This window comes from Lithobates pipiens, unplaced genomic scaffold (genome assembly GCF_037356315.1).
Source record: "Lithobates pipiens isolate NorthernLeopardFrog02 unplaced genomic scaffold, aLitPip1_a1.2 Scaffold_100, whole genome shotgun sequence".
Lineage (NCBI taxonomy): Eukaryota > Metazoa > Chordata > Amphibia > Anura > Ranidae > Lithobates > Lithobates pipiens.
The window spans coordinates 29,681-45,065 of NW_027507687.1; the positions used below are offsets into that span (position 1 = coordinate 29,681).

Sequence of the window (15,385 nt, forward strand, 5' to 3'; positions counted from 1 at the left end):
CTCATTGCCGGGTGATTAAATTGTCCCAGATCTCCATTTATTAGATTTGTAACCTACTGTAAAGTGGCTGGTGAACTCAGACCTGCTTAATATTTCTCCTTTAACGCACAATATATTCCTGATTCATTTAGCTTTATAGCCTAATTCCTGCATACTTTAGGAGAGATTAGTTTGTATAATTAGCTTCCTAATAATCTTATGTGTCTTTTACAGAATGTTTCCATTTTCATATGAGTCAGGGCGGACCATCCTGTGCTTTGATTTCATGGTCTTCACTCTCCGGCTCATTCATATTTTTGCTGTGAACAAACAACTGGGGCCCAAAATCATCATTGTCCAAAAAATGGTAAGTGTGTTAATTAACATTGTATATGTATTTCAGCTGTAAATGTAGCTGTTGATATTAAGTTTAGCTGTAAGAGCTGGTTCACACAGGGGCAACCCGGGATCTGACTTCAGGTCGCCCCAAGTCGCACTGTTGAGAAAATCAATGGTAGTGAATGGAGCCCTCTTAATGTACACTACAGCAGTCGCTCCGACTTCAAAAAAGGTTCCTGTACGACTTCAATCCGACTTCTGTGCGACTTGTACCCATTGATTTCAATGGAAGTCGCCTCCAAGTCGGATCTCAATCTATATTTAAGCGAAAATGTCACCTCTCTAATATTAAAAACCAGCATGGTTTCCCCCTCCAGGGGTAAACCAGGTCCTTAGGCCTGGTATGGATTTTAAGGGGAACACCCCTATGCCGAAAAAACAGCGTGGGGGTCCCCCCAGAATCCATACCAGACCCTTATCCAAGCACGTAGCCTGGCCGGTCAGGAAAGGGGGTGTGAACGAGCGAGCCCCCCCTCCTGAAATGTACCAGGCCGCGTGCCCTCAACATGAGGGGATGGGTGCTTTGGGGAAGGGGGGCGCCCTGTGCCCTCCGCCCCAAAGCACCTTGTCCCCATGTTGATGAGGACAAGAGCCTCTTCCCAAGAACCCTGGCCATTGGTTGTCAGGGTCTGCGGGTGGGAGGCTTATCAGAATCCGGGAGCCCCTTTAATAAGGGGGCCTCCAGATCCCAGCCCCCCACCCTATGTAAATGAGTATGGGGTACATCGTACCCCTACCCATTCACCTGGGGAAAAAAAGCGTCAATAAAAAAAAACACACTACTGTGCAATTTATTAATCAGCTCTGGGGGTCTTCCAACTTCTCTGCGCTCTTCGGCCTCTTCTCCCAGTGTCCGGCCTCTTCTCCCACTTTCTCCGGCGTCTTCTCCCGCTCTTCGGTTATTCTGCCGGCTCCTCCGCTATCTTCTTCCAGCTCTTTTGCTAGCGGTGCCCCGGGCTTCTGCGTCGTCTTCTTCCCTCTTCTCTTCCTGCGATGTTGACACGATGCTCTCTCCAGCTGTAATGCTGTGTGAGTGGTGTGCAGTCACTCATATAGGCATGGGGCGTGATCACCGGTTGATGTCACACAGGGACCCTGCCCCGTATGACGTCAAGTCTTGGGCATGCTGGGACTGTGACGCGATAAGGGGTGAGGCCGAACAGCACAGAGAAGTTGGAAGAGACCTCCAAAGTCAGAAGAAGACCCCCGGAGCTGATTAGTAAATTACTTTAAAAACCTGTAGTGTGTTTTGTTATTGACGCTTCTTGGGGCATGCTGGGACTGTGACGCCATAAGGGGTGGGGTCACCGTGTGACATCACCCGGTGACCACGCTCCATGCCTGTATAAGTGGCTGCACACCGCTCACACAATATTACAGCAGGAGAGAGTGTTGTGTCAACATCGCAGGAAGAGAAGAGGGAAGAAGATGACGCAGAAGCCCAGGCCACCACTAGCAAAATAGCTGAAGAAGATAGCGGAGGAGCCGGCAGAAGAATTGGAGAGTGGGAGAAGAGGCCGAACAGCACAGAGAAGTTGGAAGAGACCTCCAAAGTCAGAAGAAGACCCCCGGAGCTGATTAGTAAATTACTTTAAAAACCTGTAGTGTTTTGTTATTGACGCTTTTTTTCCCCTAGGTGCATGGGTAGGGGTATGATTTACCCCATACTCATTCATATAGAGTCGGGGGCCAGGATCTGGGGGCCCCCTTATTAAAGGGGCGCCCGGATTCCGATAAGCCCCCTGCCCGCAGACCCTGACAACCAATGGCCAGGGTTGTTGGGAAGAGGCCCTTGTCCTCATCAACATGGGGACCCTCCCCCTTCACCAAAACATCCCCCATGTTGAGGGCATGCGGCCCGGTATGGTTCGGGGGGGGGGGGGGGGGGGCTCGCTGGTCCCCACCCCCTTTCCTGACCAGCCAGGCTGCGTACTCGGATAAGGGTCTGGTATGGATTTTGGGGGGACCCCCATGCCATTTTTTTCGGCGTAGGGGGGGTTTCCTTTAAAATCCATAAGGGCCTGGTATGCCCTTGGAGGGGGAACCCATGCTGGTTTTTTATTTTAAATTTGCCATGGAGTTCCCCCTCGAGAGCTGATTATTCTGTGATTGGCCACGGCCAAATTCCCTTGGCCTGGGGCAACTTAAAGTCGTGTTGTAAGTCGCCCCAAGTCATGTTGAAGTTGCCCCAAGTTGCGCTGTTATTCATACTCAAGTCGTGTTGAAGTTGCCTCCAAAAGTCATGCTGGGAGTCCTGTTGCCCCTGTGTGAACTGGCTCTAATCGTTTTTATGTTTTTGTCTCCCCGCAGATGAAGGATGTATTCTTTTTCCTTTTCTTTTTGGGAGTGTGGCTGATTGCTTACGGAGTTGCCACAGAAGGTCTTCTTCACCCCAATGATATGCGTTTGGCCTGGATTTTCCGTCGTGTCTTCTATCGGCCCTACCTGCAGATCTTTGGTCAAATTGAACTGGACAAGATGGATGGTAAGGTGAAAAACACATGTTACAGCGATTGGTACTCCATAAAATCTTCACATATCTGGCCATTTCATTCTTTAAAACATAAGCACATAATCATGATTTTTCTAACCCTTAGGCCATAATAATAGCATGAGTTAGAGTTGGACTTATGCCGTGTACACACGATCGGACTATCCAGCGAACTTAGTTCGGCGGACAAACCACCGGACTTTGCAGTGGAGGTTCGCCATACTTTCCGAAACGAGCGGACCTGCCCACACACGCCCGGACTTTTCCGGCGGACAATCCGCCGGACTATGGCGGGAGTCCGCCGGACTTTTGAAATGAATGGACTTGCCTACATAAGGAGAAAAGTCAGTTCATTTTGAATGCGGCTCCAGGTAGACTGGACCAGCGAAGGAAGCCAATGTCGCCGCCTCCATCGGCGAGATTGACACCTCACTGGCCCTGTCACCTGGTATGGACTTAAAGGGGAATCCCTGCACCAAAAAAAAGGCATGGGGTCCCCCCCAAAGTCCATATCAGACCCTTATCCGAGTACGTAGCCTGGCCGGTCAGGAAAGGGGGTGGGGATGAGCGAGCGCCTCCCTCCTGAGCCATACCAGGCTGCGGGCCCTCAACATGGAGGGTGATTTGGGGAAGAGGGGACCCTGTGCTCCCCCACCCCAAAGAACCTTGTCCCCATGTTGATGAGGACAAGGGCCTCTTCCCGACAACCCTGGCCGTTGGTTGTCTGGGTCTGCAGGTGGGGGCTTATCGGAATCCGGGAGCCCCCTTTAATAAGGAGGCCCCCAGATACAGGCTCCCCACCCTATGTGAATGAGTATTGGAGTACCATGTACACCTGATGAAAAAAACTGTAAATAAAAAAACACAACACGTTTTAAAATAATTTATTGGACAGCTCCAGTGGTGTTCCGTCTTGGGGGGTCTTCTCGCCGGACTCCTCTGCTATCTTCTGCTCTTTTGCTACCTTTTATACTAGCAGAGAAGACCGGCTTTCTTCTTTGTTACCGCCTTTCGGGGATCTTCTTCCGTCTTCGGGGGTCTTGTCCCCCTATTCGGTTCTTCTTGCTGGGCCTCCGCTATCTTATAGCTATTTTACTAGCGGTGGCCCGGTCTTCTGTCGCCGCTGCCTTCTTTTCTTCTCTCTTGTGATGTTGACACGGCGCTTTCTTTGGCCTCAATGGCAGGGACGCGTTGTGCGGCGACTTATCTAGGGACAAGGGGCGGGGTCACTGGGTGATGTTACATGGTGAGCCCGCCCGCATGATGTCACAGCCCCAGAGGATTTCAAAAGTCCGAAAGGACTAGCACACAGACGGCCGGATTGTTTGCCGGACTGCCGAGTCTGGCGGATCATTTTGAGTCAATACTCTTTTGGAAAGAAAAAGTCCGCCGGAGCCCACACACGGGCGGATAGTCCGAACGTGTGTACGCGACATTATGCCGCGTACACACGACCGGAATTTTCGAGGGACTAGGTCCGACGGTCTTTCCGACGGACTTTCGGCGGAGTTCTGACAGACTTTCCGAATGAACGGACTTGGCCACACACAATCACACCAAAGTCTGACGCATTCGAACGTGATGACGTACGACCGGATTAGAATAAGGAAGTTCATAGCCAGTAGCCAATAGCTGCCCTAGCATCGGTTTATGTCCGTCGGACTAGCATACACACAAACGGATTTCTCGGTCCGGCAGAGTTCCGGTGGAAAAATTTAAAACACGTTCTATTTCTAAAGTCCATCAGACCTTTGCTGTCAAAAAGTCCGGTCGTGTGTACGTGGCATGAGAGTTACCCAATAGCTAAGCAAATGGTCAAATGTTTAACCATTTAACTCCCAAACAAAATTGACGTCCTTTTTTTCCCACAAATAGAGCTTTCTTTTGGTGCTATTTGATCACCCCTGCGTTTTTTATTTTTTGCGCTATAAACAAAAAAGCGACAATTTTGAAAAAAAACGCATTATTTTTTACATTTTGCTATAATAAATATTCTCCAAAATATATAAGAAAAAAAAATGTTCCTCAGTTTAGGCCGATACGTGTTCTTCTACATATTTTTAGTTAAAAAAAAATCACAATAAGCGATTGTTGATTGGTTTGCGCAAAAGTTATAGCATTTACAAAATAGGGGATTATGGCATTTTCATTAATATATATATATTTTTTAAATGTGCGGTGATCAGTGATTTTTATCGTGACTGCGACGTTATGGCAGACACATCGGCCATTTTTGGGACCATTTTCATATATACAGCAATCGGTGCTATACAAATGCACCGATTCCTGTGTAAATTACACTGGCAGTGAAACCACTAGGTGGCAGTGTGGGGGTTAAGTGTGTCTTGGGACGCGTTTATAACTGTGGGGGGGGGGGCGTGGCTGTGTGTGACACGTCACTGATCTCTGCTCCGATCACAGGGAGCAGAGATCAGTGACACTGTCACTAGGCAGAATGGGGAGATGCTTGTTTACATTAGCATCTTCCTGTTCTTCCTCCCTGTGAGGCAATCGCGGGTATCCCCGTGGCATTCGAGTCAGCGGGACCTGCGACCCGACTCACAGAGCTTGCCGTGGTGTGCACATTTGCCGCCTCTTAAAGGGTAACGTACAGGTATGTGATTCTGCCTGTACAAGCCCTTCTGCCAACGTATATCATCGTGACGCGGTCGGCAATCGGTTAAGTACTTTTGAGGATAGTAAACTGACTTACTATTTCATGCATAAGTATGCATAAAGAAAAACTAAGTACCTACCTACAGACTGATGCCTAGGGATGAGCCGAAGACCCCCCCGCAGAACATGCGAATGGACCGAAAGTTTGCGCAAACATTCAAACACCGTTAAAGTCTATGGGACTCGAACGTGAGAAATCAAGTGTGAATTTTAAAGGCTAATATACAAGTTATTGTCCTAAAAAGTGTTTTGGAACCCGGGTCCTGCACTGGGGACATGTATCAATGCAAAAGAAAGTTTTAAAAACTGACCTTTTCTCTTATATTCACCGACTGACACAGCCCCTCTCTTTAGACTATTTGGTTGTTACTTCACCTTTAGGAGAGGACTAGGCATGACATGTTAACATGTAATATAAAACCCGGAACTTTCTAGTTCCGGCCAAGGGGCAGTCCCTTAGGTAACAACCCCTTAGCCTGCCTTGCAGCTTCAGTTTTTTTCTGCCTAGTGAAGAAGGACCTAGGAACCCTGCAGGCCCATTGGTCCATGTTTTTTTCTTTGCTTTTTGCGCAAGATTAAAGATCCTGCAATCTGCTATCAACAGCCGGCTGGGTGACAGGCTGGATACTCTTATCCTTGTCTCCCCAGCCTGGCCAGCGAGTGTGGGCAGACCAGAGCTCAGCGCTTGATCGGCCACGACATGCCTCGGCTCCAGAGGCGGTTGGTGAGCACTAATGCTCCGTGGCACACATATAACTGGGCTACTGATGTCTGCATCACAGTGTGCCTGGTCAGCAGCCACCCCATACTGATCAGAGAGTGAGTCTGTGATGGAATGTCTCCCAGCTCTGCAGGGCCGGTAAGTTTGGCTCTCCCTGCCTCGGTGGGGCTGAGCAGCTGGGCATTCCCTGGGAGGTCGATTTGGGGGTCCCTCACCTCCCTCTCTTCCTGTCCCTTTCTTCCCTCCCCCTTTCCTGTGGGGGATGCTGCATGGGCTGCTGAGTGGTGTGTGTGCCATAGACAGGGGCTCTCTGGGGCGGCTCTCACCTGGGGGGGGGGCTGCGCTGTCTGGCTGTGCCCTGGATGTGTGTAGGTCTCTCCTTGGAGGTGTCTGAAGGCTGTGTCTGTTGATCACTGTAGCGCTGTTCACCGCTATGTATCTGCCTGTTTTGTTTCACTGTCCCTCATGGTATACAGTGTTCGGCGGCCATATTTGGTGGGGCAAGGAGCAGCCATTTCCCCTGTGATTATGTCCTTTATACTGGACACTCGGCGGCCATTTTCTTGAAGCCTGAACATGCTTTTGATCAGTTTCAGTGCAATTTGCAGCAGCTCTGCACAGTGCAGTGTGATCTCTTTTGCACCTGGGAGCTGACATAGGACAAAGGCACTACTAGCTGGACAGAACGGAACCAGTCAAGGTGGTGAGTCCTGCAGGAAAGAGCCAGCAGCAGTTAGGAGGATGGGACCATCACTGTCCTAAGTCCCCATTAGATGGCAGATAGGGTAGGGTCAGCATGGCTTCAGAAACTGGTGTTTATTCCCCCGAAATCCAGGCAATTGCAACCAGTTCGCCTGCAGATTGTGCAGTGCCTCTGGAAGCTTTGTCGGCATTCCTCAATTAGTTTGTTGCCAAGATGGAGATGGGGGAGAGCTCTGACACAGACTCGGGCCCTGCTGAGGCTGGTGACCCAGCTCTGTCATTTCAGATGAAGATGACCAGGACCGATCGGACAGTGAGGATGAGTCCCCGTCCGGGTCCGTGCGTGACAAAGCGCTAGTTGGAGCACTTATCACAGCTGTGCATGATACCCTGAAGCTTCAGGAGCCAGAAGATCCCTCTGCTGATGTAGCGGTCCCTTTTGGGTCCCGTAAGCCAGCCCGTTCAAATAACGTGTTCCCGTATCTGACTTATTTTGATAAGTTCATTTACAAGGAATGGGGTCGACCGCAATGGACCTTTTCAGTCCCCAAATACATGGCAGTGCCTTACCCCTTTGAGGAGAGCCTTCTCAAAAAGTAGTCGGCTCCTCTGGTCGAGGACCCCCCAGTATCCAGGTTAAACAAAGTAACCACGATCCCGGTAGAGGAGACTCCTGCCTTTAAGGACCCCTAGGCAGTGGCTCGTTCCTTGTTTACGGTTGTGGGGTCAACAATGCGACCAGTACTGGCATCCACACTTGTGTCTCAGACACTAACAGAGTGGGCAAAACTTTTGCACCACAAATTGGGAGAGCAACAGGCTTCTCCTGTCTGTGTGGAACTAGCAGACCAACTAGTGCAAGGCCTGAAGTACATTTGTGACGCGGCCCTGGATACCCTTCCTCTGTTATCCAGGGCTTCAGTGTCAGAAGTGGTGCTGAGGTGGCCGATTTGGCTAAAATGCTGGTCTGCTGACCAGGCATCCAAAAAAGCCCTGACGGCTCTTCCCTTCCTTGGCGACCAGCTTTTTGGAGCCTCATTGGATGACATTAGTAAAAATGCCACAGGTGGTAAGAGTACAATACTTCCACAGGCCAGGAAGGCTAAGGAGCAACGCCATAGGCAAGGGCCCCCATTCTCCGCTCACAAACAGCTTTTTCGTCCACCCAGGGCTTTGACCAAGCGTCCCCAGCCCGACAGGACGACCTCTGAAGGACCAAAACGTCCCTGGAACTGCAAGCCTAACAAGCCTGCGAGCAAAAGTGCTACCGCATGAAGGTTTGTCCCCACCCGCAACACGGGTGGGGGAGGGTCGCCTTCGGGAGTTTGCAGCCCTGTGGGCCTCTCGGCTGTCCGACCAATGGGTCTGCAATCTGATTTCCTCAGGCTACAAGATAGAGTTCCTCTCTTGGCTGCAAAACAGATTCTTCCCCTCTAGCATACCCGTACTCCCGGCTCTATTGGGGGTGGTAAGAGACCTGCTGAGTCGTGGGGTGTACCTGTTCCCTGTTTCCAGGGGTTCTACTCAAACCTGTTTGTAGTCCCCAAAAAGGAAGGGGTACGTCCAATCTTGGACCTAAAAGCCCTCAATTACTTTGTGAAAGTACAGAGGTTGAGAATGGAATCAGTTCGCTCAGTAGTCTCTGCACTCCATCAAGGGGTCTCCCTGGCATCCTTGGACATCCAGGATGTGTACCTGCACATACCCATATGCCTTCGGCATCAGAAGTTTCTGCAATTTGCAGTCAGGGAAGCCCACTACCAGTTTGTGGCTCTCCCTTTTGGTTTGGAATCAGCCCCCCGAGTCTTTACCAAGATATTGGCTCCTGTTTTGGTGTTGCTGTGGCAACGTGGGATCGCGATCGTGGGATACCTAGACAATCTCCTCCTTAGAGCATCTTCCTCCTCAGAGTTAGAGGAGGATGTGTCGATGTGTCGATCACCATGCAGACCCTGCAGGAATTTGGGTGGTGAGCGTTTGGAGTACCTAGGCTTATTGCTGGACCCCATGGAAGCGAGAGTGTTTCTCCCTTCTGACAAGCTGCAGACTCTCAGAGCCACGGTAAAACTGCTGATGAACCGCAGGTGGACGTCACTATGTTTCTGCATGCGAGTCCTGGGACTCATGGTGGCCTCCTTTGAGGCTGTACTGTATGCCCAGTTTCACTGCAGAAGGATATTTTGACAAAATGAGACAAATCTCCGTTGTCCCTGGATTGGCATATTCAGGTGAGCTAGAATTTTGCGTGTTCGCGATTCGCCAAACCGGCGGATTTCTGGCGCTGTTCGCGTGGTGGACATATGTGTTTACATTGTGAAAGAACTTTGACCCATGATGACACATCCATCATGGGGTACAGGACAACCAATTCAAACATTTCAGCACATGGACAATTGGACATTCCCCCTACCTTATAAATAGACCTGATCTTGCGGCCATTTTACATTCTGTCTTATGTCAGTGTAGGGAGAGTGTGGAGCAGGGACAGACTGTAGTGACACAAATCACTAGTTATTAGGTCCACAAAAGTCCTTTTAAGGACTGGTATAGGTGTACAGTATATAGGGTTCTGGTGCACTGCTGCTGACTGCTGTGCTGCTGATTGCTGAGTGCACTGCTGACCGATTCTGCAGCTGTCTTTTGTCAGTGTAGGGACATGACGCTGTGTGGAGCAAGGACAGTTAGTTTAATCACTAGCTATTACTATTAGGTCCACAAAGGTCCTTTTAAGGACTGCTATAGGTGTACAGTATATAGGGTTGTACACGTATAATATAATTTCTTTCAAATATAGAAAGACTATTATACTTGACTGCTGACCGATTCTGCAGCTGTCTTTTATCAGTGTAGGGACTAAGGGACAGTCTGCTCTCTATCTCGGTGCTGGTGTCAGTGCTTTCTATCTCGGTGCTGGTGTCAGTGCTTTCTGTCTCAGTGCTGGTGTCAGTGCTTTCTGTCTCGGTGCTGGTGTCAGTGCTTTCTGTCTCGGTGCTGGTGTCAGTGCTTTCTGTCTCGGTGCTGGTGTCAGTGCTTTCTGTCTCGGTGCTGGTGTCAGTGCTTTCTGTCTCTGTGCTGGTGTCAGTGCTTTCTGTCTCGGTGCTGGTGTCAGTGCTCCCTATCATGGTGCTGGTGTCAGTGCTCTCTATCATGGTGCTGGTGTCAGTGCTCTCTATCATGGTGCTGGTGTCAGTGCTCTCTATCATGGTGCTGGTGTCAGTGCTTAGTCTCTATCGCGGTGCTGGTGTCAGTGCTCAGTCTCTATCGCGGTGCTGGTTTCAGACAGTGAGGGAGATAGCAGCGGAAAAGCCAATCAGCAGGCAGTGTCAGCACCATGGCTGAGGATCAGCACTGGACTGGCACCTCTGGACCACCGCAGTGGAGCCCTGCATAGGTGGGGGTAAGGGCCGGGCAGAGGGAGGGGCTCAAGCACAGGTTGACACACTGGGACACTGGCACAGGACTGCACTGCCCTGACTGTGGCACCGATCATCTCCTGCACCCCCTTCATAGCCTGCCCTGACCTTGCCTCTCCTCCATGGCCTTCATGCGCTCCTGAATTGTCAAAATTTCACAGATAAAAAAAGAATGCTTGTCATTGTCGATCCCAGATTCACTTAAGACTTTTGTTATGTCAGTGTCCATGTGGTGGGACTATGTGTGCACAGCTAGTAAGTATTTTGTGACTGAAAATATGACCTGGAGGTTTTTAAGATTCGCCTGCCATTAAAGTCAATGGGGTCCGCCACAAACTTTGCGTTTTGCAAACTTTTGGCCACGTTCGCGGTTCGCGAAATGTCCCGTCGGAAGTTCGTCCATCACTAGTCCGGGAAGTCGTTCCTACCTCTTAAATGGACAGTGATCACAATGGACACCAGCCTATCCGCCTGAGGAGGAGTAATAGGAGTTCAGTCAACCCAGGGCCTCTGGTCGGTGGAGGAATACAAATTGCCGATCAATTTGCTCGAACTAAGAGCGATAAGGCTATGCCTCTCCACATGGTCGATAAGACTTCGAGAGCGTCCGATCAGGATCCAGTCAGACAACGCCATGGCGGTGGCATACGTCATTCACCAAGGAGGAACAAGAAGCTCAGCCGCTGCACGGGAGGTCGCTCACATTCTTCAGTGGGCAGAGTGACATGTACCCGCCCTGTTAGTCATTTACATCCTGAGAGTGGAGAACTGGTAGGCAGACTATCTAAGTCGCCAGATGCTGGACCCAGGAGAATGGGCGTTGCATCCAGAGGTGTTCAGGCTACTGTGCTTGCGAAGAGGCACACCAGACAAGGATATTTTGGCCTCCCGTCTCAATCAGAAGGTCCCAAGATTCATGTCCAGGACAAGAGATCCTGCGTCAGACGCGCTGATGGCTCCGTGGGATCAGTACCAGCTGATCTATGCCTTTCCTCCGCTGAAACTGTTACCACGTCTGCTCTGCAGAGTGGAGCCAGAGAGGATTCCAGTAATACTGATTGCCCCAGCTTCCCTGGTACACAGACGTAGTGCACCTGGTGGCAGACGCCCCTTGGCGACTGCCGTTATGAGAAGACCTTCTGTCTCAAGGTCCGATTCTCCATCCTGCTTTACCATTGCTGGTTTTAACGGCTTGCCTATTGAGAGCCAGGTGTTGAGGAACCGGGGTCTTTCTGGCTCAGTGATCCCAACTATGCTGAGAGCACGGAAATCTTCTTCTCAGAAGATATATCATCGTACTTGGAAGGCCTACATCTCCATGTGGGAGAAGAAAGGATGGCGGGGGCGCTCCTTTTCTATATCCAGAAACCTGCTGTTTCTACAGCAAGGAGTAGACCAGAAAATTGGCTTTAAGCACCATTAAAGGACAAATATCAGCTTTGGCTGTCTTTTTTCAGCGACCCCTGGCGTCTCACTCTCTAGTGAGCACACTTGTTCAAGGGGTCCGACATGTAGTTCTTCCGGTGCGTCCACGGTTACCCCCATGGGATCTGATCCTGGTGTTATCGGAGCTTCAAAAACCGCCATTTGAAAATATCAGAGAGATTCCCCTGTTGACTCTTTCCCAGGAAGTGGTCTTTCTAGTGGCCATTACATCGGCCAGGAGGGTTTCGGAACTGGCGGCCTTGTCTTGCAAGTCGCCCTATCTGGTTATCCACAAGGATAAGGTGGTGTTGCGTCTGCAACCTTCTTTTCTGCCAAAGGTGGTTTCGGCGTTACACATCAATGAAGGCATTGTGTTACCATCTCTGTGTCTGAAGCCGACACATCCTAAGGAGGTGGCCCTTCATTCCCTGGACGTGGTTCAGGCTCTGAGGGTGTATTAGTCTGCCATGGCTCCCTTTCAGAAGTCAGACTCCTTGTTTGTTTTGGTGGCTGGTCCGAAAAAAGGCATGGCGGTCTCGTCGGCCACCATTTCCAGGTGGATCAGACAGATTGTAGTACAGGCCTACGCCTTGAAGGGGCAGGTGCCCCCCTTTCCGGTCACGGCCCACTCCACAAGGGCAATCGGAACGTCTTGGGCCTTTCCGACATCAAGCGTCTGTCGCTCAAGCGTGTAAAGCGCCGACTTGGTCGTCTGTTCACACTTTTACAAAATTCTACAAGGTAGATGTCAGTGCATCGGCTGATGCCTGTTTTGGCCGCAGAGTTTTGCAGGCGGCTGTATAAAAACACAGTACATTTAAGTAAATGCACTGTTGCATTTGTTACCGCAGTTCCGGTGGTTTGAGGGTAGTGTCTCTCTGTTGAGGAGCACCCTGTTTTTTTTGCGGGTAAAAAAAGTTTAGTTATTCCCACACACTGTCGTTTTTGTGGGTAAAGTTTATACTAGTTCCCACATGCCATGGTGGATGAAGTTTTATGCTGTTTCCCCCCCCCCCCCCCCTCGTTTTGGCACTGCTTGGGGACATCCCAAGGGTCTAACGAGAGGAGCGGTGTCAGTGAATATAAGAGAAAATAGTATTTATTGTACTCACCGTAAAATTATTTTCTCTGTAATTCACCAACTGACACAGCACCTGCCCCTCCTATTTTTCTTTACGTTATACTGCTTGTTGACGTACTGAAGCTGCAAGGCAGGCTGAGGGGTTGTTACCTAAGGGACCGCCCCTTGGGCGGAACTGGAAAGTTCTGGGTTTTATATTACATCTTAATATGTCATGCCTAGTCCTCTCCTAAAGGTGGCGTAACAACCCAATGGCCTAAAGAGAGGAGCTGTGTCAGTAGGTGAATTACAGAGAAAAGTATTTTACGGTGAGTACAAAAAAATCCTATTTTTTCGGGAACAGTGATTTTAATGTTGTTTAAAGTGAAAAAATAAAAGTGAAATATTCCTTTAAATATCATACCTGGGGGGTGTCTATAGTATGCCTGTAAAGTGGTGCGTGTTTCCCGTTTTTAGAATAGTCCCTGCACAAAATGAAATTTCTAAAGGAATAAAAGTCATTTAAAACTGCTTGGGGCTGTAATGTAATATCGGATCCCGGCAATATGGATGAAAATTGAGAAAAAACGCATGGGTAACCCCCCAGCCCATTACCAGGCCCTTTGGGTCTTGTATGGATATTAAGGGGAACCCTGCACCAAAAAAAAAAAAAAAAGGCGTGGGGGCCCCCAGGCCCTATATACTCTGAACAGCAGTATACAGGTGTCCCGAACAAGACAGGGACTGTAGGTTTGTTAAGTTGAATCTGTTTGTAATTTGGAACAGGTAAATTTTTTAAGTGTAGCTCCAGCTAAAAAATTAATTTTTAAGCTTTTTGGATGACATAGGGAAGGGTTATCATCACCCCTGTAAAATGTGTTTTGCTGTCTGTGCCCCTATTCAGAAGATTTCACTTCGCTTTCTGTCCCAATGACAATTGGATTTTGAAAATTTGGGGTTTTTAGGGAAATAAGGATTGGTGATAATAAAGCATCAATGGAGACACCTTTTTCCCATAATTAACTCTTACAGGAGAGAATTTCCCTTCTTAGGGGTAGATTTCCTCTCACTTCCTGTTGTCTCCCACCGTTTGTAAGTAGGAGTTGTTTGTAAGTCGTATGTTTGAAAGTAGGGGACCACCTGAATATACTATACGGCAGTGGTGGCCCGTCACATAGGTGACGCACAGACGCCGCACCACCTCCTGACTGTCACAAAAATAAAATAAAAAAAGTAATTTTTTTTAACACTGGCCCTTTAAAAAAATAAAAAAAATAAAAAAAGGTCCATAAGTGCACTGTGTTCGGACGCAGATGCAGCACTTAATTTGCGGGCTTTTAACCAGACTTGGTGTGATCCATCGCTTCGAGTAGCTTCCGCATATTATATGCATTATTATGGCCGGTGCTTTGAGTGACATTCGAGTTATGATGTCACTTCCGCTTTTATCTCCCAGTGCGCCCGAGCAGAGGAAGCATGGGCAGCGGACTCCTCTACTGCTGTGTGACTACCCAGTCACACCAAGATAAGACAACGCTGCCTTGGAGCCATAGAGGGAGTGAGAGAGCCGGAGTATGTCTGCAGAGCGCCCGTGAATGGAGCCATCTAAGCCGTGTATGAGGAGAAGGATGGAGCTGGGCTCACTGCTGTGCACGTGGAGAAGGATGGAACTGGGCTCACTGCTATCTATCTATCTATCTGTCTTTCTATTAATCTATCTCAGTATCTGTCTATCTATCTGTTTTTCTATCTGTCTGTCTGTCTGTCTATCTATCTGTCTCTCCCAGTATCTATCTATCTATCTATCTATCTATCTATCTATCTATCTGTATGTCTGTCTATCTAGCAATTTATCTAAACGTAAGGAGGAAAAAAGTGCATAAATATAAATAAATGAATGAAAAACGAGCTAGCTGCACACCCCTAAGTATTCTAGAGAGAATAAAAAAAGAAGAGTTCCCCTTGGGGTTTTCAGGCAGCAACAAGAAGCAGAGATAAATCCGTAAAAAGTTATATTTATTTTATTGATTCAACGGCTTATTTGCCATCATAGATTAAAAATACAGGCTCTGGTATATAATATTATAGCATATCAGTGAATAAACAGTATATGCAACATTTAATACAAAATAGGTTACAGGAACAATTTACAAGTACAGCACTTTTTCAAAAGTTGCAAAATAGCACCCGGGCTGCCCCAATGCATTTCGACCTTCAGGGAGTCAGGGTCTTCTTTAGGGGTAAAAAGCAACAAAGCCCTGGCGAAAGGAGTAGTTATATTGTATATTCTGCAGGTAATCAAATAAAAAAGACTTTCAATATAATAGGTTTTAACCGAAAAATTTATGTAATATCAAAACTTATTTTGATAATTGAAGTAACTGATAAATACAATCTATTATTATTATTATCAGTTATGTATTACTTTGTCTAGTCCCTATAGCTAGCTAGTCTATACGCCAAGCACATGCTATCGTTAATATCACAATACTACCACCATTGGCTATGAAATCAATACA

The 15,385-nt window shown here is 48.5% G+C and overlaps 1 protein-coding gene across 1 annotated transcript in view; it reads left to right on the forward strand.

Annotated features, from left to right (window-relative positions):
• Positions 1-205: 205 nt before the first annotated feature.
• LOC143957993 (transient receptor potential cation channel subfamily M member 5-like) overlaps positions 206-15,385 on the forward strand; it is a 235,194-nt gene continuing 220,014 nt past the window's right edge. Inside the window, exons 1-2 of the mRNA XM_077467438.1 lie at positions 206-346; positions 2,689-2,863. Coding sequence (XP_077323564.1) covers positions 215-346; positions 2,689-2,863 — 307 coding nt within the window. The 5' untranslated portion in view covers positions 206-214. The remainder of the gene's footprint in view (positions 347-2,688; positions 2,864-15,385) is intronic.